Raw genomic sequence first — 26620 nt, 5'->3', positions numbered from 1 at the left:
AGAGATTAATGAAATAGTATTGGACCTGAGTCAGCATTGACAACATCACGTGACACATCACGCGATCAAGACCTCAGTAGTGGGCGGAAGCCGTGATTCTATAAAAGGGCTGGAAGCCTTAGTAATTAAGGCCCAGTAACTGCCAGTTACGCTGCAATATAACATTCGTTACTTAGAGCTACTCCTACCTAACGAACGACGTCTTATCCTTATACCAATAATAAAACTCTCATATAACCACCCCATATCAAGATAAGTTCTCTAGACAGATGGTGTCTTACTTATCCCTCATGCACTTAGTCAACGAATCCTTGTCCTCAGGAACAGGTAGATATACGTACGAAGTTTGGAGGCGCATAAACGTGCCTCCGGACAATAATGTCAAGAAGACCAGTGGCAAATATTTTATGTAAGTAAAAACTCTTGCACGCTATACTTTAAATTAATAGAAAACAACGAAATTGATATGCCACTATGACAAAGCATGATATTTCTATTTTGTTGGTCAATGGCTGAGTTGTGGTACGGTGAGCAGTAGAAGTGCCCATTGCCCATTGATGAGGTCGGATTGGGCAATGAAAAAATGTTCTAGCATCAGGACTCCTGACATATTACATGGAATGGAATTAAGAACGAACGAGCTCACATTATTTAAGCGTTGAGGAGTAACATTAAATCTGCTCGATGTTGAGAGACTTATAGATTTCGCATCCATCTTTAAGCAGCGCAATTTAGCCGTAGGCCTCATGACGATGAAAAAATCAATGAGCACTCTGAATAATTCATGTTTCTTCATGACTCCAATTCTCAAAATGGCAATGATAAAGCTGGTATGGATTCCACTGAAAATTTAATTAATAAACGAATAGATTTTTCTACTGCAGCGCAGAAAAGTTTGTTGCTTCTCTAACTTTCTAAGGCTGTAAAGATGCGAAGACTCCTCATTACATGCAGTCAGATAATTATACAAAATTCTCAAATATAATGGAAAATTGTTGAGCTAGAGTTTCCAATTCCATCGAAATGAAAGTTAAATTTTCTATTGCATGGTCGTCATGTGAAGTTAGGGCCTACGTTAGGGAAATAAAGTTCATAATATTTAGTCGTTACGGGATAGGTTAAAGTAAAGTCTTCCATACCGTCTGCGGAGTTCATTCAAACACAGAAAAAAATGATGCGGCATCATTTAGCTTCACTGTTTTACCTGAACTTTTAGTCCATTCGATCATTTATTTGGAGTACCTGTACCACACAAGTCTTCTTGAAGTCACTCGGGTTTTTTATTTGAACCTTTGAAATTATGAAATTTTAAGTTAACCAAGAAATTATATGAAAATAAGTTAGAGCGAATCATACCGCAAGATTTTTCATCAGAACCATCGTCACAATCTTCGCGTCCGTCACACAGGAAATCTACTTCCACACAGCGCTTGGACAGCGAGCACTGGAAGAAACCTTCGCCGCAACCTGGTTTTGGAAAAAAAGTTAAATTGTGAAAAACGATCAGCAAGGAAAACGAATTAAAAAAATATAAATTGTAATGAAAACAATTTTTAGCAGTTTACAGTGTCGTTAAAACGGCTGCGAACGTAATTGCAGAAAATCTGAAATGGTGCTTAGTGTTCATGGACTGTGAAAATAACTTAATACAGAATAACACTTCAAAATTATGCTGTATAGATGATTTCCATTGAAACCAATATGCAGTGCATCTCGTCCAATAGTTGTAAATTGATACAGTGCACGAACTAGAGGAGTGGTCTCATTGATATGCTGCACAAACAAACGACATCTGAAATGTTAGGGCAAGATTACACATTTGCAACCTAAATGAATATATAGTAAACTATAGGAAATAACGACGCTTTAGACATTTTTATGCATTAATTTGACTGGTCACTCAAACATTTCCAGCAGAAAAATACCGTAAACCTGCATTGTTCCGCAGGAAAAAAAAAATAGTTCACAAACTCTGACACCGAAAGTTGCCAATTTTATTTTCAACTGATTTTCCATCAGTAAATAGAGTTCGTTCCAGTGCCTGGAGCTGGAAGTTAATGAACAAAATATAGGCAAGGCTCACCGCAGGCCTCCATGGATTCGTCGTATCCGTTTCGGCAGTGTCTGCTACCATCGCAGAACTGGATTGTACGTACACAGTCCGTTTCCCCCGGCAAACTGCTTTTATTAATACCACAGGCTCGTTTGCCTGCTCTGCAAGCTATTATATAGGGAATATTAGCATGATATTTGTGTCGGCTCATAAATATCTATGTACAAAATTGTACTTCCATTCCTTAGAAGAATGATTTTGCTTGAGATTCGTCGATATCGAATATCACAATCACGCTTCCAATCAATAATAATACGGTCACTGGGGACGGTAATACGTACAGCGTATTACCTGGGGTTGAATGAATAAAACAAAACATGAACAAAATGAATGAACACTGAGGTTGAATGAACAAAATTGCGTCCGTTCATTGCATTACAAATGTAAATCTTCGGTACGCACAGCAGTTGCGTTCGTCGCTGCCATCACAACAGTTCTTGATGCCGTCACAAACTTCGTAGCGGCTCACGCAGGAACCATCACCACACTCGTGGTGAACACCACAACCTTAGCCAGAATACCAAATCAAAACTAGTTAACTTAAGTTGTTTAGACATAGAGGTAAAGTTATAATCAGTGTAATATCGAACAAATTTTTTTGATTTTCTCCCTGACTATAAGTCAAATGTCTATCGACGGCCTTAGTTCTTCATCATTAGTGCTGAATGGTTGATTGCAAAATGCTGCCGACTTTACGATCAACATTATCATAAATCAACAAATTATCTGTACGATTAAATAGTATGACTACTCATTGGCCAATTTTACCATTAATTAACCCGAAGGAATATTGTTACACGTTGATTATGCCCGATATTTACCATTATTTTCGGGCACTAACGGAGCCGTCGAGGTTGTCTCAACTTCTGGGCAGGTTTTATTGCCATATGTCCACTTTGTTCCATCTGATATAGGTAATTAACCAACCATAGAATAAGGGGAAAAACGTAAGTGCTAATTAAAAAAGCCACATTGTGTGACTAGTATACACGTTTAGTAATAAGATAACTTGTTTGGAAAGAATTGTATTACGTATCAAAGAAATTATACTGACTATCATATTGTAGACACTAATTAATTATATTTACCAGTATTGTAATGAAACGAAAACTTGAGGGATTTTAGTGAATAGAAAACTTATATAATCCTTTATATTATTTAAGTTATCATATTAGAACATATTATTATCGTGGGCATTATTTGTAAGCAATGTGAACTGAAATTTTACCGCAATAAGTCTCGTCGGAGTCGTCATCGCAGTGCTGCCGTCCGTCGCACCGCAATTCTTCTCGGATGCACATCTTCGATAATAAACATTGGAAGTACCCGATTCTGCACCCTGACACGAGTAATAATCAATAACTAAATGTTAGAAAAAATGTAATTATTTTTTTCAGCTCAATAGAGCTAACATTTTTTATTGTTTTTTCTAGTTTCGAAATTCATTGCTTCACTAAGAAATTTATTTATTCAAAATTCATTTATTACTATTTTTTAGAAACAAATAAGTGAGAAAGACACCAAATAGCTGAGTTAAAAACGACGAGACTGCAGAGGTGAAGCTTTCTCGAGGGAAGGAACGGAATAATTTCAAGCGTATAATAGGTTATCGGTTATCGTTAGTACAGTCGTTCCCTATCCATACCATACAGTCGGTAATGTCTCACCACAGGCCTCGCGGGACTCGTCGTATCCGTTGCGGCAGTGGCGCCCGCGGTTGCAGAACTGCGAGGCACGCACGCAGGGCGCGCCATCTTCGACGCCGCACGCCCGCTTCCCAGCAGGACACGCTGCAGGGAGCTGTCTCTTATACACATCTAGATGTGTATAAGAGACAGGCCAAGAAGAATGGTATAAAATACCAGTCAGCATCTGCAAATCATTGGTCGAGACGTATAGAAATAGACTGGTATCTGTTGAGCTGAATAAAGGGTATGCAACCAAGTATTAAATTAAAATAATGCGAATTTATTGTTTTGTACGAATACTTTTTTCACCCGAAAAGTGAACATGTTGCATTGTTTTTTGTTGCATTGAGATATAATTTCTTTTGATGGTATTTTTGAATACTATGCGTCTCTATACATAATTTAAATCACTTTTCCTGTTAAGTTTGTGTACTTACATACATTAAAATACGATTTTTCAAGTGTACGAATATTTATTTCCCCCCACTGTATGTTGACATGAGCGTGTTATTTGAGCTGCGCGTGTTCATATGCCCCACGTTCTAATTCACTATAGTAGCTAAATCGATTTGTGGAACCAAAAGTCAAGCATTAGTCGACTGCGTGATTAGCACCCAGATGTCTTCACCACCGAGCCGCTGCAAGTAAAACATGTATGAAGTTGCAGAGCGCTGTCGTAAGTAACTATGCTGCTCGCTTCCCGTAATTAGTCCTATAGGTGCTTTTTTCCATTGTATAATAAGTTTTTTATTGCCAGAATGAAATCTAATGTCATTAAGAATTGGGTTATTTTCGAAGAATTACAAATTATTAGAGGATAAATTTCTGAAATTGGCATAGAACATGGCAATGTTAAAAAGGCAACAGATTCCAACTACAATTTAAAAGGTAATCCAGGCGGGTGCTAATAGTTCTATTCGTCTTTACAGCCGCTGTTGGCAGAATTTTATGGACCCGTGCAAAACAGTTCGCTGAACGGAACTTACTATCGTGAAATGACAAGTCGTTACATAGTAAAGTACACTGGATGTTGCGCGTGCATGGAGGAGGAAGTAGGAATGCACTCGGGTCTCGCCTTGAATTGCTTTACCGCAAACAATTCCTTATATTTAAGGTATTTCATACCTAAAAACACGGGTATGAAATTATTAGCTACTATGTTGAATCTGCGCTAACATGAAATGGTTAAAGTTGAGCCCTGTAGATGCACTAGGCTGTTGTTTGCAAATATTTTGGGAGATCTCTGAGTACTGATTATTGAGGGAGAATGCTTAACAGTATATGTGAATGTTTTGTGCTGGCGAATATGAGACAAGTTTTAATACTGGTTAAGGTGAGAGAATGTTTCACACTGCCGTACGTGGAAAATGTTTTGTACTCGCAATCAGTAAGAGTGTTTGGTACGGGAAAATGGGGTAGAATGTTTGAGATATGGATAATGTGGGGGAATATTAAGCGGTTTTGAATATTGGAGAATGTTGATTGTCGAGTGCTTGTGAAAGTTAGAAAATGTTTGGTTGTGGGTAATGCGGAAACTTGGGTTGAAAGTTGTGATAACTGATATTATTCCGATACAAATTTGATTAGTTCAAATTAGTGTTACTAGGACATTTTCTCCATGGTGCCACGGTGATACATTTTTTCCTATATTTCCGTCTAGGCTGCATACAGAGCTGGGCAGCGCTACTTGGAAATGTAGCGGCGCTACGGCTACCGCTACATGCTCTAAATATAGCGGGCGCTACCGCTACCGCTACACCCACTAGATTGTAACGGGCGCTACCGCTACCGCTACAGTAAAATGTAGCGCGCTACATTAGCCGCTACAATGGCCAAAATTATTGGAAATCTCTAAATATTTATTGTTCTGCTATTGGGATTGACTCATTAACATTTAATGATAATAAACTATTTTTAAAATATATCAATGCAAATTTATTGCAATTAACCTAACCGAACTACTATGGGTTACCCCAGGGTTAGATACAGTAAAAAAAAGTTACAGTTATTTATATGTTTTACCTTCCCTACATGGATGTGAACCTTAATTTACCAATCTAAGAAATTATCCACACATACATATAAAAATCAGTCTTTTTTGTATATATATGAGGATTATTTTTGAGATTGGGAGATTAAAGTAGACATCCATGTAGGAAGGTGAAACATAAAAATAACTGTGTAAAAATAACTGTAAGCAAACTGAAAGATGAAAAAAAAACCTGTAAGTGGTAACTGGTAACAACTTAACAAGTAACAACTAACATGTTGACACTAGTAACAGGCTGAGGTTGACAACATTACACCGAAATCTTTCGTACAGTTTTATTCTGTAATTTATGTTATGTATGTATCATGCTGTTTTTTAAATAATATTTAATACTATTAAGGGGACCGGCTACCCTAAAACTCGGAAATTTTGGCTTTACCGTTTTCTTGACTCATTTTGTAGCTGCTGAAAAAACGCGTCTAACGCAGTTTACCGCATGTCTGTGCGTGCTATAATTTTTGCGTAAGAGAATTTTAAAAAAATATATATGAACATTTTTTAACAATATGTACAAAGATTTATTTGAATTAAATCTGTATATATAGATAATTACTCTCGTTAATTACAAAGTGTTTGCACTCGTTTGAAAGCTACAAACGAGACGCGTTCAACAAAGCTACTACCTACCATAGATGTACATGCAATACTTTTTTGTGTAAAGTAGTCTTGAACTTTTATAAAATGATCATTTTATATCATTATTTACAAATAAATGGTATTTATATGTCATTATTTAGGTTAATTGCAAAGTGTGCACTCGTTTGAAAGCTACAAACAAGACGCGTTTAACAAAGCTACTACCATGGATGTTCATGCAATAGTTTTTGCGTAATGCAGTTGTAAAGTTATGTAAAATGAATATTTTATATATATATTTATATATAAAAAGTCCCATTTATAGCTTATTATCCACGTTAAACGAACATAAATAGGTCTAAAGACGCGTGCTGGTACCTTGAATGCAAATAATTGGCAATGGGAAAGCTTGGGCTACAATATTAAGACTTTTTGGGCATATTATTCTGTTTTCAATGAATTTTATTTTATTTGGCTCCCCTGAACAATTTAAAAATCCAAAAAACGCCATCTTAAAAAATTATAACTCCAACAGTTTTCAAGCTACGGCAATGAGAGACATACCATACCAAAACAACACCTAGCGACTCTAGAAGCCTTTTTTTTTAAATGTGCATGGTTTGACTTATATATGGGAGGGGGAGGAAGGTGGGGGGAGGGTGGGTAAAAATGTGAAAAAATGGGAAGAACGCGAAAAAAACGATGAGGAAAATCAAAAATCGGGGCTCTTCAGTCGCTAGATATTGTTGTTACAAATCGAATGATATTTGTCTCGACATTGTAGCATGTGATTTGCAAAAGTTATAAACTTTTTTAGAGTACCCCTTATTTGCCGTTTTCTATTAATTCCACGTTTTCTTTCATTTTTTATATTTACATGAACAAGAAGGTCTTAAATTTCTGTTTTACATACGTGTACCAAGTTTCAAAACGATCCGTCTGTAAACAAAAAAAGTTTTGTTGGAGGGTAGCCGGTCCCCTTAAGTAAAATCTATAATAGCTTTATCTATGAATGCAGCGGTAGCGCTGTAGCGGCAAAACCTCGTATCGCTACTTGAATATGTAGCGGGCGCTACCGCTACCGCTACATTGCCTTAAATGTAGAGCCGCTACCGCTTCCGCTACATGTAGCGCGCTACTGCCCACCTCTGGCTGCATTTGAAGCATCGTTGAAGCTCCGAGTATGAACATCTTCAAAAACAGACTAGACGAAGCTATGCAGGAGCATATGTTCAGTCTTAAAATGCCTAGAAAATTACGGAGCAGGCAATAAGTCCAGCAGCTATCTCAATCAATCGTCAGTTATGGAAAGATCGGGTTCCAAAGGCCGGATCCCTTGTGAATCAAGTCACGAAAAGTTCAAGAATCGGCAACAGGCCATGGGCCTATTTCTTCAACGCCGACACTTCTATTCTATTCTATTCTATATATATAATACATATATAGCCAACAGCAATTCAAACGCCCTTTCACTTCCCTTCAACTTGGGGGGAAGGGGGCGTAAAGCGGACGTAGAGCCGCTAATTTAAACGCTGGGCGAGCTAAAAGCGTCTTTAATTCAGAAGTTAACCATCCTCAAAATTTCGTTAGGGGAGGAACTTTCAAGCTTCAACGTAACGCGAAATAATACCGTATATTATTGAACGGAATTTCAGGCACAAAGTTTTAAAATAGAATCAAAATGTTATAAAACTATTATTTGCAACGTAACATATAAAACCCTTTCAGTATTAAATTCTCACAGCAGTTGCGTTCGTCGCTGCCATCGCGGCAGTTCTCCACACCGTCGCAAACATCGAAGATGCTCACGCAAGAACCATCACCACACTGGTGGTGGCCTTTGCACTCTGAGTCAACAATGGCATGGGAGAATTATATTGAGTTTGGTTGAAGCTCATATGATAATATAGTCTACCATTCGAATATGAAATTTAGGATTAAATTTTTGTTATAAGATTATCGATCACAAACACACGAATATTTTCGTCATATCTCAACAATTTATATCTTTCTTAATAAGTTTTAATTATTTTATACACATAAACTTTATCTTGTAATTGCACGAAGTCCCCACCTCCACAGTTTTCTTCGTCCGACTTAGATCCATCCTCGCAGTCAACTTTACCGTCACAGCGCAAAGAGCGTGGAATGCAGAACTTCGATAATTCGCATTGGTATCCATTTATGCAGCCTGTACATTGATTAAATAAATAATTAAATTCCCCAATGTATAAGTACAACATTCTACACAATTTAGCAAGTCAAGATAGAATGAACGAAGCATCGGAGAATTTACGATGATGAGGAAGGATTTGTTCTCATCGGAAATGAGAAAAATTGGAGAGACTTCTTTCTTGTGCTGAAATTCCTCTAATATGTCGAAAACGATTTAAAATTCATTAACTTTCTTGTATTTCTAGTGGTTTTGCCAATTGAACTTAAAAAACGAACGAATATGATAGAAAGTGTTCAGCTTTCCATAAGAAAACTTGAATGGTGGTCCAGAATTAACTAACGGGACGCACGATCACCCGAAGTACGAGCCGAGTTTTCTGGTAAGTATCTATACGATGGTGTTATGGCTATAGTGATAGCTCACAGGTTCTGTGATCAGCTGAAACTTACAGTCATATTAAAATACTATATTGCACGCATATCACATAGTGAACTTTCATCCAACATTTGGAACCTAGAACATGTTCACTTCAAGTGCTGGAAATGATCAATCTTCCGCTCAGTGAGATGCGTTTATCAAGACACGTGACGCAGCCTTTAAGTATACGTTCATACGACACTTTCCTTTCCGCAAATGTCTAACCTCGATTCCAATACTATAGAAAATATTCGTAAAATTTTATTTTCTTATTCTTCTTAAATTAGCAACGTATGCATTTGGCAAAAGCCTAATAATTGAACAATAAAATAAAGTCTAAGCCCAAGGCCTCTACAATTACTTTTGAATAAAAGAAATTAACAAGCCAGAATACATCAGACGCAAAAAATGTAAACGTCAGTATTTAATCACAACTCTCCTTCAGCAATCAATTAAAAATAGTCTACCGAAGAAATAAACAGAGCAAACACTCACCGCATGCTCTTCGAGACTCGTCGTAGCCATTTAAACAATGAGCGTTGTTGTCACAGAACTGATCACTGGGAATGCATTTCTGTCTGATATAATAGCCTTCGATTCCACAAAGCCGGTGATTCTTCGGACACGCTGCAGTTATGATGGCACAAGAAATAGAGAACGTACAATTACATAACACGAAGCTGCATCTGCCAATGCAACACCAGACAAGTTTACTACAGCAAAAGTTATCATATCCTCGAAAGCAGTACGATGTTACATATTGCGAATTCGTGGAACTTCTTAACAGAACTGCAGTTATTACTGAGAACGAACCAAATGTAGAGGAAATATTGCATGAGTCACGACGAAGGTTTTGCTAGGTTTGGGTTGTAAACGTGCCGGCAAGCTGCTACTGTTCCATACAAAACTCCAAAAAATGCTTTATATTAATTTAACTAGAAAATAACTCACAACAATTTTTTTCGTCACTGCTGTCCAGGCAATCGTCAGTGCCATCACAAACGTCATACATGCTCACGCATTTTCCGTCCGAGCACCGGTGATGAACACCACAATGCCCTAGGCCTAGGATGGAGAAAAGTGATGCAAAATTCGGATAGATTAAACGAAGATTCCATTGAAGCAATTTATTTATTTATTCGAATAAATTATAAAGTATTAAAGAAATCTTTTCATGAAAATACCAATAATAAGAAGCAAAAACAGTATTTCGCTAGCATGAACAAACTTTAAAATAATTTCTACCGAGTTGCTCAGAACAATACGCTCGCGTACAATCGTGGTAGTAATAAGTAAGTTTTCACTTCTATATGGGAGGATATAGAGTTGAGAACTTATTTAGCGTACCTTGACAGCTGTTTTCGTCAGTGGAGCCGTTGCACTGCACGAAGCCATCGCAGTAGCGTGCGTCTGTGATGGGAAGGCAGCTGTCGTTGCAGCGAAACGAATTTCCAGTGCAGGCGGTACACGACATTTCGTCGGTGCCGTTCGTGCACTGGACGACGCCGTCGCAGCGTCGAGAATCCGTGGTAGCGACGCAACGTTCGTCGCACACGAAAAAGTCGTCGGCGCAGGAGGTGCAATTGGCTTCATCGCTGCCATCTCTGCACTCGGCAGTGGCATTGCAACGCACAGAGTTCGGGTGGCAGAGATCATCGCAGAAGAACTCGTCTTTTCCGCACGTAATAAGTGCTGAAATTAGGGAATGAATAAATAAGGTTTTAACCATATCGTTTTACAAAGCATCTTATCATGCATTTTTTCATGTCTCTTAGACGCAACAAAATTATACCTACATGAACAATTCTGCCCGTGCGATCCATCACTGCAGTTGAGGTGCCAGTTGCACGCTTGGCGGTTCAGATGGCATGAGCCGTTGCAGAGAAGACTTCCATCGTGACAAACTGAACAGTTTTTTTCATCCGTTCGATCTGTGCATTCTGATGTTCCATTACAGCGTCGTGGGTCACTGCAGTGAACGTTCACTCCATCACAGGTAAAGTGCGAGTTAAGGCACGATGGGCAGTTTGCTTCGTCTGCTGCGTCCGCACAGTCGTCGACGCCGTTGCAGAAGCTGGAAGCGCTCTCAAGCACGCATAAACCATTACAGAAGAAGGACTGTCCCTTGCAAGTCGTGCAGTATATTTCATCAAAATTCCCAATGCAATCCTTTACCCCATTGCATCGACGCTCGTCCATATTTAAAATGCATTTGCCGAGGCAGAAAAAAGAATCATTTTTGCAATTTGCGCAATTTTCTTCGTCTAAGCTGCTATTGCATTCCGATTGTCCGTTACACCGGCGGAAATCAGTCTGTAATAGGCACGTATCGTTACACAAGAAAGATTTTCCTGTGCAGTTGCTGCAACTTTGCTCGTCTTGGTTTTCACTGCACTGCGGAACCCCGTCACAACGGCGTGAGTCATTGTTCGGTTTACAAGCGCCATCACAAAGAAAGGAATCAGCGAAGCATTCTTTACAATTTAATTCGTCTAGTTTGTTCGTACAATCTAATACACCGTTGCAACGGCGCAAGTCATTGTTCGGTTTACAAGTGCCATTACAAAGAAAAGATTCACCCAAGCATTCTTTACAATTTAATTCGTCGGAGATGTTTGAACAATCCGGAATTCCGCTGCAGTGAAGAGAGTCGTTCATAATGAGGCAGGAACCATCACAAATTGTTGAGTTTCCGAAACATTCCGTGCAGTTAGCTTCATCCGACATGTCGAGGCAGTCCGGTATTCCGTTACATTGATCTGCTTTATTGAAGCACTTGTTGTCGCACAGAAAGCCGTGTGGACACACCACTGTTTCAAAACATTCCAAGCTAACACAATCATAATTGAGAAGTAGCATTGCTATTGTATTTAAGTAAAAAGTAAGAGCAAATTGTTCTATACCACGGAGTATGGATGAAGTTAAAATAAATCACCGGAATCAATTGTGATAACAATTCAAGTATTTTTATTTGAGAATTTTATTTTCATGAATGCCTTTCGTGGTTCCAAAACTATTGAGAGCATCCTCCAACTTGCCACAGGGACATAAATGAATATTTATAAAATTGATCAAAACTTTCATAAATCACTTATATTTTTGTTGTCACGAATTTTAAAAAATCTAGGAAAATATCTGGTTTTAAAGCCGAAACAAAACAGAATAAAGCTAGAACATTACACAAATATTCATTTGTAAATTGGCATCTGTAGTCAATGGAAAGTAGGTACCTGAGCAATTTTTTTCATCAGAATCATCATCGCAGTCTAGTTCGCCGTCGCACAGTTGATCTTTTAAAATGCACTTCTTGTGGTCGTCGCATGGAACCTCATTTTCACCATCATTGCATTTAACTAACGAACCTGGAATTTTAATGAAAAGGAAAATATATAAGAAAAAGTACAAAGTTCTCAAGTAGATCACATCAATATACGAGTCTTCAGGAGGCTTTGCACAGGATATATAATTTCTGTAATTTGAAAGTACCGTTATCCTGCGTCTTGTCATCCTGATTCATAAAGGTGTGATTCTGAATTTCATTACTCCGAATACTAAATCCAGTTGAGAATTTCGATACAAACGAACATTATACAGAAAATGTCATGTAAGAGCCAACAATTAGCTGGGAACTCCCATTCAGCTCCCAGTTTGCAATTCAATCAATGCAAATTTAAAGTTTTTCGTATTGAATGAAATTTAACGTACCAAAATGCAAATCACATTTGAACTTAATAATTCACCACATACATTCCATCTATTGCTTTATGATTCAACGACATGAATTATGTTGAATATCATAAAATGTTAGAACCTAAAAATATTCCAACACGATAAGTATCGTGGTTACGCGCTAGAACAACTGCTTCACATGTAAATGAACTGTGACGAACACAAACTTTGACGAATGTTTCTGATATTATTTTCGGATATTTTTCATTTTCGATTTAAATTTCATGACATTTCCTAGGATCATCTTGATGCAATTTTGAACATCAGGATTAGGATTTGCTGCTGATCCCAGCAAGCCGCACAGAGTTTTAGTCAAGGTTATCTATATCTCAATTTAGCGTAATCTATTTCATAGAAAATCACTCTCAAAACATTCCTTATCATTTAGCATTGAATTTCACCTCACCATTCGATGTCGACACGTTCTTGGGCCCGATGGAGGAAAGTTGCTGTAGTGTCGCAACCTGATGAATAAGAAAAATCGATGCTAAAATTGAGTTCTGCTTAACGCTTTAATAAAAATACAGCAAAATATAGATCGTTTACCGAAAGTAATGACGAAATTTCTCTTATTTGCCGGATACTAATCCAGTGTTAGAATCAGTCACATTTTCTAATCAAAATAAAATTAGGACACGAGTAATACGCAGTATAACCCAGATGTATATCAGGCAAAATAGCCCAGGATATCATGATGAAATAAATCATGCATGGGACAACAAATATGAGTATTGTTGCCAATGATGGTGCGCTTGTTGTGTCAATTTAAAACCTTTATTGACATAGGACACGTTTTAACCACTTAACAACTTGAATCCGGTGGGCTAACTATGCATCTTGTTGATAATCTTCGATATCTTATATTAGTGCAGCGAATTTCGAGCGAATAATATGCTTTGCGAGCTATTGCTTGTGATCGTACCTGGGCAAGCGTTCCTCGCAGCGCCAGGATCGAAGACAACAAAATAATCAGCAACAGTTTTGGTCCGCACTCGCTGACGGGAGCCATCGTGCTCTGCAGACAAAATGGTAAATGTATGCGAAATAAAACTTTCAAGTTAGGTGTGCAGTGCCTATATGAGTTAGAAATTCAAGATAAATGAGCACGAAAACGGAGTTTATCATTTACGAGTTTGCAACGAAGGTAAGATCTCAACGCTTTATGAAGCTCATGAATTTATGAATCCGTTTTTGAGTGACTCAGGTTAAATAGCCTTAATTCATTTCAAGATGAGTTGGCATCTTCGCGAAAAATGCATGGATGTGAGCTGATAAAGTCAATTGTCAAAATGAATCATTCGAATCTTGTTTGGTGAATTAACAGGTTCACAATCCTGATTAATTTTTGTTCGCGGTGCAACGGAATTTCGTAGTAATCAAATTATCATAAACTATTAGACGCCAGCCACTCTCTTAGTCCATTTGTTTTCAATTATATCCAGAATAATTTTCTCAAACGATTATTTAGACAAGCAAACATTCACTGAGAAGGGAGCCAACAATAGCGCACAGCTCGGCTTGCACAGACCGCAGCCTGAAGAAGATCAATCCCGTGTGAGCTTCACTTATCAACAGTAAGCCTCAATTCCGGTGAGGTTATCAGCTATATTTTGTGAAATGTAATAATGGTAAAAATCACTGATAAGATTACGATAACATCGTATTTCTGTCGAGATTCACCTCACGTAAAACAATATAGATACAATGACTAAACATGAAATGTCATAATTAACAACATCAAGTAGAAGTTTAGTACGCTTTACTTAATTTTTATACAACGTATATAGACATATTAATGGCAAATAAAATTTCCTTTTGTGAATTCCTGTCAGTCCGTAGAGGTAGGAATTCATCTAATCAATTTGTAGTACAGTATTAATACTATAATCATTACTGCAGTATAAATATGGTATTGAGCTGTCTATCCGCTACGAATTTCACTTCAGAATCAAATTTAAATAGTTGGTAACTGTTCCTTAGAAAGGCACGATTGAAAAACATCGAAACCTTATCGCCTTATTGTTATCGAAACCTTATCGCCTTTAATCGTTGATAGATGATATCATGGGTTAAATAATTAGGTTGTAGCATTGAATATATTTTGTAATTAGTTGTATGCTATTGAAATTCAGATATTCTTTGCATGTAGCCATAGTTTAAAATCGCCATCTTTTACACCCACTGACATTGAATGAAATGGGACGGTCTCACGCGCCTATTTGCCGCTACCGTTTGTTCACGGCTCATTCAGGACTCAGTCATTAAAATTCCATTTCCAGTTCAGTAGTGTGGTGGTTGAAGGTGTCGAGGTATTCTTTCCAGCGGTAGTTTTGAGGTTGTTGGTGAGGCCGTTGATTTGGGTCGTCGTCATGTTGGCAATGTTTGGGTAAGAAGGGTTTGTTGAGCGGAGCGTGTCTCTCTATTGCACGAGGTCGGTTAATCGTCGTAATCAACAGTTGGGTCGTCGTAATCAACAGTGGGCTCGGCGCAATCAACAGTTGAGTCGTCGTAATCAACAGCTGGGTCATCGTAATCAACAGCTGAGTCGTCGTAGTCAACAGTTGAGTCGTCGTAATCAACAATTGCGTCGTCATAATCAACAGTTGGCTAGCCGTAATCAACAATTGGCTAGCCGTAATCAACAGCTGGGTCGTCATAATCAACAGCTGGGTCGTCGTAATCAACAGTTGGGTCGTCATAATCAACAGCTGGGTCGTCGTAATCAACAGCTGGGTCGTCGTAATCAACAGCTGGGTCGTCGTAATCAACAGTTGGGTCGTCATAATCAACAGTTGGGTCGTCGTAATCAACAATTGGGTCGTCGTAATCAACAGCTGGGTCGTCGTAACCAACAGTTGGGTCGTCGTAATCAACAGTTGGGTCGTCGTAATCAACAGCTGGGTCGTCGTAATCAACAATTGGGTCGTCGTAATCAACAGCTGGGTCGTCGTAATCAACAGTTGGCTCGTCGTAATCAACAGCTGGGTCGTCGTAATCAACAATTGGGTCGTCGTAATCAACATTCAACAGTTGGGTCGTCGTAATCAACAGTTGGCTCGTCGTAATCGACAGTTGGGTCGTCGTAATCAACAGTTGGGTCGTCGTAATCAACAGTTGGGTCGTCGTAATCAACAGTTGGGTCATCGTAATCAACAGCTGAGTCATCATTATTAGCAGTTGCATCGTCGTAATCAACAGTTTAATTCGTCACTGCCGTCGCTGCAGTGCGGGACGTCATCGCATACGTTCTCTTCCGCGACGCACAAGCCGTCTGGACACACATGACTCGTGCAGTCTGTAAGAGTGCGTCAAGTGAGTACATATTCACAGGTACGTTGCCTAAATATCCTAATATATTGTCTAGTAATATTATTAAATTATTTTATTATGTTGCCTAGTAAATAAATATTTACGGAAGGTATGAGTACGCGAGAATATAGGCTATAGTTTCCCGATATACTGAATTGTATCCAATGTGAATGGTGCACTTAAGAACATTTCAATGGATACTTAAGAACGATACACGCATATGAGTTCATGCATATGTCGGCATCGGTGGAATTATCGATAAAAATTTGAATGATTATAAATACTTAAATATTCAAATATTTTGGATATATGAAGGATAATGGATAACCAGTGTTTGGCTTCTGAGAAAAGAGCATCCGATCGAGCAAGGGCGAATAAGTGAAACTCATTTAAAACACGATAACAAATTACAAATCAAGTCATAGCTTATCTAAAATATGAGTATGGGAAGATTCTATAGAACAATTTTAATTTATTCGATGGTCTTCCAACCACGAGACTCACGAAGTTGGGGCAGAAGGGCGTGGGGAGCGGAGATCTTGGGATCATGAATCTCCTCAATTTTCTTGCGTTGCTCATACTTTATTTTGAATTGAGTAGAGAGGATCTTGGTTTGGGAAGATGCAGGATCTTGCAACACAAATTTATTTGAAACGTTGGATAGAAAAATTTCAAAGAATATTCAAGTAGCATAAAAATATTTTCTCGTTTTTCAAAAATTTGATATAATACTAGAATTATAATCATTAAATAGAAACCAGGTAATAATTTTACACACATTTTATTAAACTTGAAAATTTTCACTCAGTTTCGGCCAGATGCATTTAATTTGAAGCTCTAATCTAGTACGATTTCGAATGCATAGTTCTGTTCTAACAAAATTCTTTCAACTTCCGCAATGAAGCTTGATGGTAACAGTGCCCTACATTTTACACTTACCGCATTCATCTTCATCAGAACGGTCGGAGCAATCCTCGTGGCCATCACAGCGCAATTCCTTCTTTATACAGACCTTAGATTTCGCACACTGAAAATCTTCATCACTGCAGCCTGTTGTACAGATTTTTCATTAATTATTTCAAAAATTAAACTAGCAAAGCGATTCTCTGACATGAAAACTACAGATACAACGCCTACCATGACATTTATTTGTTATCGTTTCAGATACGGGAACTTGTTTGGTTCGACTGAAAATCTTAACTATCAAAATATAAACGTGTTTCGGTCAATAGCCGGACAGGATTGTTAACATTACCGGACAGGAGTTAGGAACAGTGGATTGTTCAAAACATTTATAAATAAACAATAAAAACCACATGCGTTCCACTAACGTAGTGCTTTTTTAATGTTCATTAAGAAATTAATAGCTAATATACAGTAGGTAGGTCAGGAGCTTGCAATGAAAAATATCGAAACGACTGGGGATTTCTTGATGCCTCTCTTGCATGCTACTTTAGATTATTAGAGCACAACGACATTGTTACGCTAATGAATGACAAAACACCATATTTCTATATATTGTTGGTCAATGGCTGAGTTGTGGTACGGTGAGCAGTAGAAGTGCCCATTGTTCAATCGTTGAGGTCGGATTGGGCAATGAGAAAATGCTTTGCATCAGGGCTAGTGACATATTACATGGAATGGAATTAAAAACGAACAATCTCACATCAACAAAGCGTTGTGTAGTAACATTAAATCTGCTTGATGTTGAGAAACTTATGGATTTCGCATCCATCTTTTAGCAGCGCAATTTAGCCGTAGGCCTCATGACGATGAAAAAATCAATGAGGACTCTAAATAATTCACGTTTCTTCATGGCTCTCAAAATGGTAATCATGCAGCTGGTATGGATTCCCGTGGAAATTTCTTTAATAATTGAACAGGTTTTTCAACTGCAAGGCAGAAAATTTTGTTGATTCCCGTTATACTCTAACTTTCTAAGGTTGTAAAGATGCGAAGACTCTTCATTTACATGTAGTCAGATAATTCTAAAAAAATTCACATATATAGTGGTAAATTATCGAGCTGAAGTTCGCAACTTCATCGAAATGAAGGATAAATTTTGTTTAACATGGTCGTCATGTGAAGTTAGGGGCTCCGTTCAGGAAATAAATTCCATAAAATCTAGTCATTATGGGGTAGGTTAAACTAAAGTCTTTCTCACCGTCAGCTGAGTTCATTCAAACACAGGAAAAAATGTTGAATGATGATCATTTATTTGGAGGCGTAAGTAAGTCAAGAAGGGGATCAACTCAAGCGCTTTTAAAAAAGCCCCATATTGTGTGACTAGTATACACGTTTAGAAGTAAGATAACTTGTTTGGAGAGAATTATATTCCATGTCAATAAAAGTTTACTTTCATACTGTGTGCATTATTTAATTGTAACCATTATTTTCAGGTTGATTGTAATGAGACGAAAATAGCTCGATGAGTTTGAGTTATTAGTCAACTTATAGGAAGATATTGTCCCTGTGGGCATTTATTCTTTGTAAAGTGAGCTGAAATTACCGCAATAAGTCTCGTCGGAGTCGTCATCGCAGTGCTGCCGTCCGTCGCACCGCAATTCTTCTCGGATGCACATCTTCGATAACAAACATTGGAAGTACCCGATTCTGCACCCTGACATAAGTAATAATCAATAACTAAATGTTAAAAAAATGAATTATTCTTTTCAGCGCATATGAGTTAACATTTCTTACTTCGTCTTATTATAACAGTTTCAAGATTCATTTCTTCATCAATAAATTTATTTATTAAAAATTCATCTATTACTAGTAATTAGAGACAAATGAGTGGGAAATGAAACTAAGTAGCTCAGTTGGAAACGAGGAAAGCTTTCTCGAGGAAAAGAACGGAATAATTTCAAGCATGTTGGTTATCGGTTATCGTTAGTACAGTCGTTCCATATCCACACAGTCGGTAATGTCTCACCGCAGGCTTCGGGTGACTCGTCGTATCCGTTGCGGCAGTGGCGCCCCCCGTCGCAGAACTGCGAGGCACGCACGCAGGGCGCGCCATCTTCGACGCCGCACGCCCGCTTCCCAGCAGGACACGCTGCAGGGAGTGGCAGACTTTAGGCGCTTAGAACACAAGATGCTACTCCGCAATGAACAGATGAAAAAGCTTCGGCTCAAATAACTATTTCAATTTATTAATAGTGTCGAAAGATCAGTCACTCTATTGAATCAAGCTCTTGCTATGCTTCAACTTCGCGTAACAGAAATATATATTCTGACATAATCTTGATCAACCATAATTCAAATCAATTTCAAATTTTCTTATCTTATTATTTTTCAATCGCACTAAACCATTGCTTACATATAGCTCTACTGACAGGTCCCATATTATATCGAACTTAGATAAGATACATGCAATTATATAGACGTAATTACTGAGACTGATTGAAAAGTATTGATGAAATTAGTCAAACCAGTTGAGTTTGATTATACAAGATGAATGAATGATTGTACAAGATTATAAGATTAATGAATGATTGTTCAAGAATACAAGCTGAATGAATTATTTTACAAGGTAATAGGATGGATGAATCATTGAATGACTGTACAAGATCATGAGATGAATGAATGCATGATTGATCCAACAATGTGACAGTTCACTAGAGTACACATGCATCAATAGCATAACTTGAGTACGCACGGCAGTTCTGTTCGTCGCTTCCATCAACGCAGTTCATTTCGCCATCACAGACTTGGTGGCGGCTCACGCAAGAACCATCACCGCACTGGTGGTGAGCATCACAGCCTTTGTTGAGAAAAAAATTTAAAACTTCAGTCATCATGTGCTTAGGCCATGAGATGTATTTATATGCCGCCGGCTCTATGTACAAATAGTGTTTTAAGAAGTCGAATGCCACAACAGTAATACGTGTGTTACTAAAAAACACAAATCTTGATCAAAAAATTTAATTGCAGAAAATGGCCACATAGTGGACTTCAAGCTTTGACGATATTGCAAAGATTTACGGAGCTTTGCACAATAATTAGCCATCACTACCATAAATAGAACAGAAGCCGTGTTTTGAGGATACTAAAAAATACAATGTACAAAAGATTAAGCATCTGCTTCGAGCAATTTAAAACACTTAAATTATGTTTTTTTTTCTGTTGTGGTTTAAATATAAATGTTCCTATTTGCGTTACGTGCTTCTGCTTCCTCATTGGAATGTATGTTTCATGCATATCTTCGTGTCGTCTTAGATTTGGCAAAGTTTCATGAGAACTGTGCCACCGTGTGTAAAGCTTACTTTTCTTACTTCGTACAACTGCTCCATTCTAGACCGTGATTATATGCTTTATAACGAATCTCGTGCATTTTGAACTGAAATTTAGCAATAAAATTTATTATAAAATTTTGAACTTACATCAAATTATAAAATTATGAGCCTATAACCAAATTATAAATTTTGAACTTAATTAAGCACCTAAATATATTTGAGACACACAATAGGTTTTTCGAAAATTTCGTACCACAATTCTCTTCATCGGAATTGTCCAGACAGTCTTTGTTGCCGTCACAACGCATCTTCTGGTCAATGCATAGCTTCGAAAGCTTGCATTGGAAATCGCCAGTCTTACATCCTGAGAAAAAGTTTGTTCCCTGTCAAAATTTTCGTGCCGATTAAGGTCGTTTTAGAGGAACTATATTCGGCTTAGGGGTGAATCAGGAGCAAGTCGGCCACGTAGGGTGTTTTGCTTCTATTTACCAGCCTCTTTTGGAAGTAAATTGCCCGGTAGGCCAAATCTGCGTAATATGATTAAAAAGAGCAGCTGGTAAAGCTTCGTCATGATGCCCCTGGTAAAACGCTGATGACGCTACCACATGATGGGGCTGGTCAGAGTCTTGAACAAGGTAAACGCATGAACAATCGAAGTTCCCGCCATACGGGGTAACGCGGGTATGTGCATGCGGGGGGTTACCTCCCGCACCCCCCATCCGGACAGAGCATTAACCGTTGCAGCAATAGGAAGGCGCCAGTTTAGATCGAACCGTGAATCGATCAGTACCTAGTGAAGAGTGCCCATTGCTCAATGCTTATCGAAAAGGTACTATTATAGTTTTGTCTCATTCAGAGAGCTTTAAACAATTCGATGCTTTCAGAGAGCTTTAAACAATTTCTTCAAATTATGACGTATTTGACTGGAAAATTTAAATTATGAAGGAAAATTTGTTAAGTTTTTCCCACGAATACTTTATTGATAAGATGTAGTTGTATGGTGTATCTTTCACCATCACTTCTTTCAAAACGCAGCAATCATACGATGCAAGTTCTTTTTTCGACAATAAGAGAAGATTTCATGCGGAATATGCTCTAAATCAGTTGTTATTTGATCAGTTCGTTGCAATAGGTACTTTTCAAGTTCTCGTCGGCAGGCGACATTCATCATGACCACGCATTTGTGTGTTCAAGATTTTGGCTGCTGTAGAAATTTTCAACTTTGGGCATGTCGACACGAGCATGATATTTAAGCTGCTCCTGTTCATATGCTTAAGGTTTTAATTTCTATAAATCAACGCGTCAACTGGATTAAGAGTAGTCGGAACTCGAAAGCTCACCATTGCCTAGGATGCTAGCCTACCTAACCAACTGACAACACTCGACACTACTGGGCAGTGGACGGGCCAGCTGAACACGATGGAACAGGTTGCAGAGCGTATACCGATTATTCGCAAGTAAGTTAGTTGCTTTTCTTCCGTTCTATCTACTCTATTTCGTTGTATCATCAGGCTTCATCATGGAGTTACATTCAAGTATAACGATGAATTTGGTTATTTCTGAAGAACTACAAATTATACGAAGATAGATTCAGAAAATTTCCATCGAGCAATATTGAATTGGTATTAGACGTTAGAACTTAGAAATGCTTCTATTCTTCATTTTTCAGCAGTTGCAAGTAGTATTTTCAGACCCGGTAAAATTTTTTGCTAGACGAATGGTTTCTTCAACCAAAGAACTGTTCAGCTTTGGGCATATGTCTGCATGCTTGAGCTTATTGCTCAAGCAGAAAATAGCTTATGAACTATTTACTTTACAAGGAGCCTCTCTGTGAGCAACATACGTATTTGATTTGAGGATTTCCATAACTATCGTTTATTCCGCTATTTATTTGATGGTTTCTCCAGGAATTTAGAGTGCAGTTGATAACTTAGATGCTTGTAAAGAACTACATGTGAAAGTCAATACCAACTGTCATTGCAGCAGCCGACGATGGATGCAGAAAGATCCTCACTTGCTATGAACTGTGAACAACTGAAAGCTGCAATCAAGTTAGTGCCTGTCTCTTATACACATCTAGATGTGTATAAGAGACAGGCTTGAATTGCATTACCGCAAACAATTCCTTATATTTTAGGTATTTCATAACTAGAAACACGGGTATGAAATTATTAGCTACTGTATTGAATCTGCGCTAAGTGGAAATGGTTAAAGTTGAGCCCCGAAGATGCACTAGGCTGTTGTTTGCAAATATTTTGGAAGAACTTTGAGGACTGAATTAAGGGTTATTGCGGAGAATGCTTAACAGTATATACGAATGTTTGGGGTATAAAAACGGTTATGGCGAGAGAATGTTTCGCACTGCCGTACGTTGAAAATGATTGATACCCGCAATAGATAAGAGTGTTTGGTACCGGTCAATAGGATATAATGATTTGGACATGGATTATGTGGGAGAATATTGAGCGTTGTTGAATATTGGAAATACTGGATAGTGTTCATTGTTAAGTGCTAGTGAAAGTTAGAGAATGTTTGGTTATGGGTAATACGCAAACTTGAGGTTTAAAGTTGAAAGAACTAATATTATTCAGATACTAATTTGATTAATTCATATTCGTGTTTCTGGGCCATTTTCTTCATTGTGCCGCGGTGATACATTTTTTTCTATTTTTCCGTCTAGTCTGAATATATATACTCGTATATAGCGTGCAGCAATTCAAATATCCCCTCCCTTCTCCCAATTTGGGGGAAGGGAGGAGACATTTTTTTGACGCACTTTCCAAAGTCGGCCGTGTCCGTGCCGAAACTATCAGGTGTCATATACGCGCGCCCCACGATCGCCCCAAGCTAACTAGCGGTTATGACCGGCAGGATTCTAATCAGACGATTTTTTCTGCTCGTACAGCCATAGCGTAAAGCGGACATAGAGCCGCTAATTTACGCGCTGGGCGAGCTAAAAGCGTCTTTAATTCAGAAGCTAATCACTCTGAAAATTTCGTTAAGGGAGGAACCAAAGCTTCAACGTAACGCGAAATAATACGGTATATTAATGTATGGAATTTCAAGCACAGAGTTTAAAATAGAATTATAATGTTAGAAAACTATTTTCCACGTAAAATTCCAAAACCTCTACAATTACTTATTAATAAAATAGATTAGCAAGCCAGAATACATCAAGCAAAAAAATGTACACGTCAGTATTTATTCCTACCTCCACTTCAGCAGTCAATTAAAAATAGTCTACTGAAGCACTTGTTGTCGCACACAAAACCGTTTGGACACGGCACTAGTGTCAAAATATTCCAAGCTATCAAAATCATAATTGAGAAGTAGCATAACTATTGTATTTTTGAATTTTATACTGAGGTTTCTATGAATTCATCATATCATATAATCTTGGCTTTAAATCAATATTTAAAATACTCATGAATGGAGTCCATTTGAAAAAACTTCATGACAAGTAAGCGCAAATTGTTCTATACCGCGGAGTATGGATGAAGTTAAAAAAAAAACACCAGAATCAATGGTGATAACAATTAATGTATTTTTATTTTAAAACTTCATTTTCTTGAATGACTTTCGAGGTTTCAAAATTGTTGAGAGCATCTGCTATAACGTGCCACAGGGACAAAACTGAATATTTATAAAGTTGATCAACACTTACATAAATCACTCATATTTTTGTTGTCATGAATTTTAAAAATTCTAGGAAAAATTCTAGGAAAATAGGTTTTAGAGCCAAAACAAAACAGTATCAAGCTTGAACATTACACAAATATTCATTTATAGTTAGGCATCTGCAGTCAATGAAAAGTAGGTACCTCCGCAATCTTTTTCATCAGAACCATCATCGCAGTCTGGGTTGCCGTCACACTCATGAAATTTTGAATAGCACTTCTTGTGGTCGTCGCATGGAACCTCATTTTCATAATTGCATTTAAATAACGAACCTGGAATTTTAATGAAAAAAGAAAATATATAAGAAAAAGTACAAAGTTCTCAAGTAGATCACATCAATATACGAGTCTTCAGGAGGCTTTGCACAGGATATATAATTTCTGTAATNCTGGGAACTCCCATTCAGCTCCCAGTTTGCAATTCAATCAATGCAAATTTAAAGTTTTTCGTATTGAATGAAATTTAACGTACCAAAATGCAAATCACATTTGAACTTAATAATTCACCACATACATTCCATCTATTGCTTTATGATTCAACAACATGAATTATGTTGAATATCATAAAATGTTAGAATCTAAAAATATTCCGACACGATAAGTATCGTGGTTACGCGCTAGAACAACTCCTGCACATGAAAATGAACTGTGACGAACACAAACTTTGACGAATGTTTCTGATATTATTTTCGGATATTTTTCATTTTCGATTTAAATTTCATGACATTTCCCAGGATCATCTTGATGCAATTTTGAACATTAGGATTTGCTGCTGATCCAAACAAGCCGCCCAGAGTTTTAGTCAAGGTTATCTATATCTCAATTTAGCGTAATCGATTTCATATAAATCGCTCTCCTATTCCTATTTTCGTTACGTGCTCCTGCTTCCTCATTGGAATGTATGTTTCATGCATATCTTCGTGTCGTCTTAGATTTGGCAGTCAAGTTTCATGAGAACTGTGCCACCGTGTGTAAAGCCTACTTTTCTTACTTCGTACAACTGCTCCATTCTAGACCGTGATTATATGCTATATAACGAATCTCGTGCATTATGAACTGAAATTTAGTAATAAAATTTATTATAAAATTTTGGACTTACACCAAATTATAAAATTATGAGCCTATCACCAAATTATAAATTTTGAACTTAATTAAGCACCTAAATATATATGAGAAACACAAAAGGTTTTTCGAAAATTTCGTACCACAATCCTCTTCATCGGAATTGTCCAGACAATCGTTGTTGCCGTCACAACGCATCTTCTGGTCAATGCATAGCTTCGAAAGCTTGCATTGGAAATCGCCAGTCTTACATCCTGAGAAAAAGTTTGTTATGCGTTATTGCATTACGAACGTTGAGAACAAAATTATCACCAAGGTAAAGAAGTATCTTGCTTGATAAATTGCATTTCATAATTCCAAGAGTCACTCCTATGAATTTCATTACTTAGTGAACTGAAGTGGTCATGAAATCCCCATAAGAAAATTATCAAACATCGCTAGTTCAATAGTGAACAGAAAAAAGCTTACCGCAAATGCTGTTGGACTCGTCAAAATCATTCAGACAGTGTGAATGGCCGTTACAGAACTCAGCGAATGGTAGACAAGGTCCGTTATTGCGATGGTCTTCGACTCCGCAGGCCCGCATCCCGGCAGCGCAAGCTGTGCCGCCGACCAGAACACACGAGTCAAGATACTGATATTTGATTTGATGAAAATTGTCATCAAGTAAAGCAAAGCGTTAAGGTAGAACGACAGATTCGGCAAAATAGTCGGCAGTGCGTTAAAACTATTAAATAATTTCTATGGTGACGTAAAATTAGGCAATATAAACACGCAGATCCAGTCGAAATACAGGCTCCATTTGGGTCACCCCACAGTCTATCGAGTCGCCTTTGAGGTGAACCAGGCGTTAATCGGCCATCATCTGTGTCCCGCTGCTATTTAGAAGCCGGTTTCGGCAGTCCATTGAAGAATGGGCCCATCTGCTTAATATAACCGAAAGAAGCAGCTGGTCAGGCTTCCTCACGATGACTGTCGTCTGGCGCTGGTATTCGAGCGAACCATGACCATCCATGACGAACCATGAGCACGTTTTTCAAGTCTTATATGATACGATACTTTACAAATGTTTGAGCTTACCGGACTACGTGGTAATTAGATAATTTTATTGTGCACATGACATAAATAGTTTTTCGACAAAAAGATGCCTTTATTTTTAACTTCATCATATATGAAAAACGGAGGCTGCTTGAAGGACCTCAAAAAATCAATGCATGTTGCTCCATGAGATAATTTTAATTCCTTCTCATAACATAAATAATTAATATTCAAGCTGTTAATTGGCAGAACCAACAACTGATGAACGTTTAACTTTGTATACAGGACCCACAAGTTTTTATTAAAAATTCAGGTATGTTATCTTGGGATGGCACTGCTTGATACAGGGATGGCATTGCTTTTCCAGATGACAGGCATTATTTAATGTACCTTCGGTTATACACACCAGGTGTATAACCGAATTTTATGTCAACGTAATACTGTAGTGCAGTTCACATTATTCTTTGCTTCGACTGTGAATTAAGATTCCAACTGCAATTCCGACTGTACTAATAGTTCTATTCTTTACAGCCGCTGTTGGCAGAATTTT

General features: G+C 37.8%; 1 protein-coding gene across 1 annotated transcript in view; it reads right to left on the bottom strand.

The window, feature by feature from the left end:
- Positions 1-25632, bottom strand: part of LOC108672907 (low-density lipoprotein receptor-related protein 2) — a gene marked incomplete at both ends in the record, with an annotated part of 32492 nt that extends 6860 nt beyond the window's left edge. Inside the window, 22 exon segments of the mRNA XM_047885155.1 lie at positions 1357-1467; positions 2084-2221; positions 2516-2620; positions 2935-3018; positions 3342-3452; positions 3781-3903; positions 8170-8274; positions 8502-8618; positions 9516-9647; positions 9972-10085; positions 10368-10712; positions 10817-11830; positions 12251-12382; positions 13156-13213; positions 13672-13764; positions 15393-15730; positions 15943-16044; positions 16563-16688; positions 16998-17108; positions 19717-19821; positions 25176-25286; positions 25501-25632. Coding sequence (XP_047741111.1) covers positions 1357-1467; positions 2084-2221; positions 2516-2620; positions 2935-3018; positions 3342-3452; positions 3781-3903; positions 8170-8274; positions 8502-8618; positions 9516-9647; positions 9972-10085; positions 10368-10712; positions 10817-11830; positions 12251-12382; positions 13156-13213; positions 13672-13764; positions 15393-15730; positions 15943-16044; positions 16563-16688; positions 16998-17108; positions 19717-19821; positions 25176-25286; positions 25501-25618 — 3793 coding nt within the window.
- Between the last annotated feature and the right edge of the window lie 988 nt (positions 25633-26620).

Source organism: Hyalella azteca, unplaced genomic scaffold (genome assembly GCF_000764305.2).
Source record: "Hyalella azteca isolate HAZT.00-mixed unplaced genomic scaffold, Hazt_2.0.2 contig17102, whole genome shotgun sequence".
Lineage (NCBI taxonomy): Eukaryota > Metazoa > Arthropoda > Malacostraca > Amphipoda > Hyalellidae > Hyalella > Hyalella azteca.
Note: the sequence above shows the minus strand (reverse complement) of the source record. Positions and strands in the feature narration are given on the sequence as shown.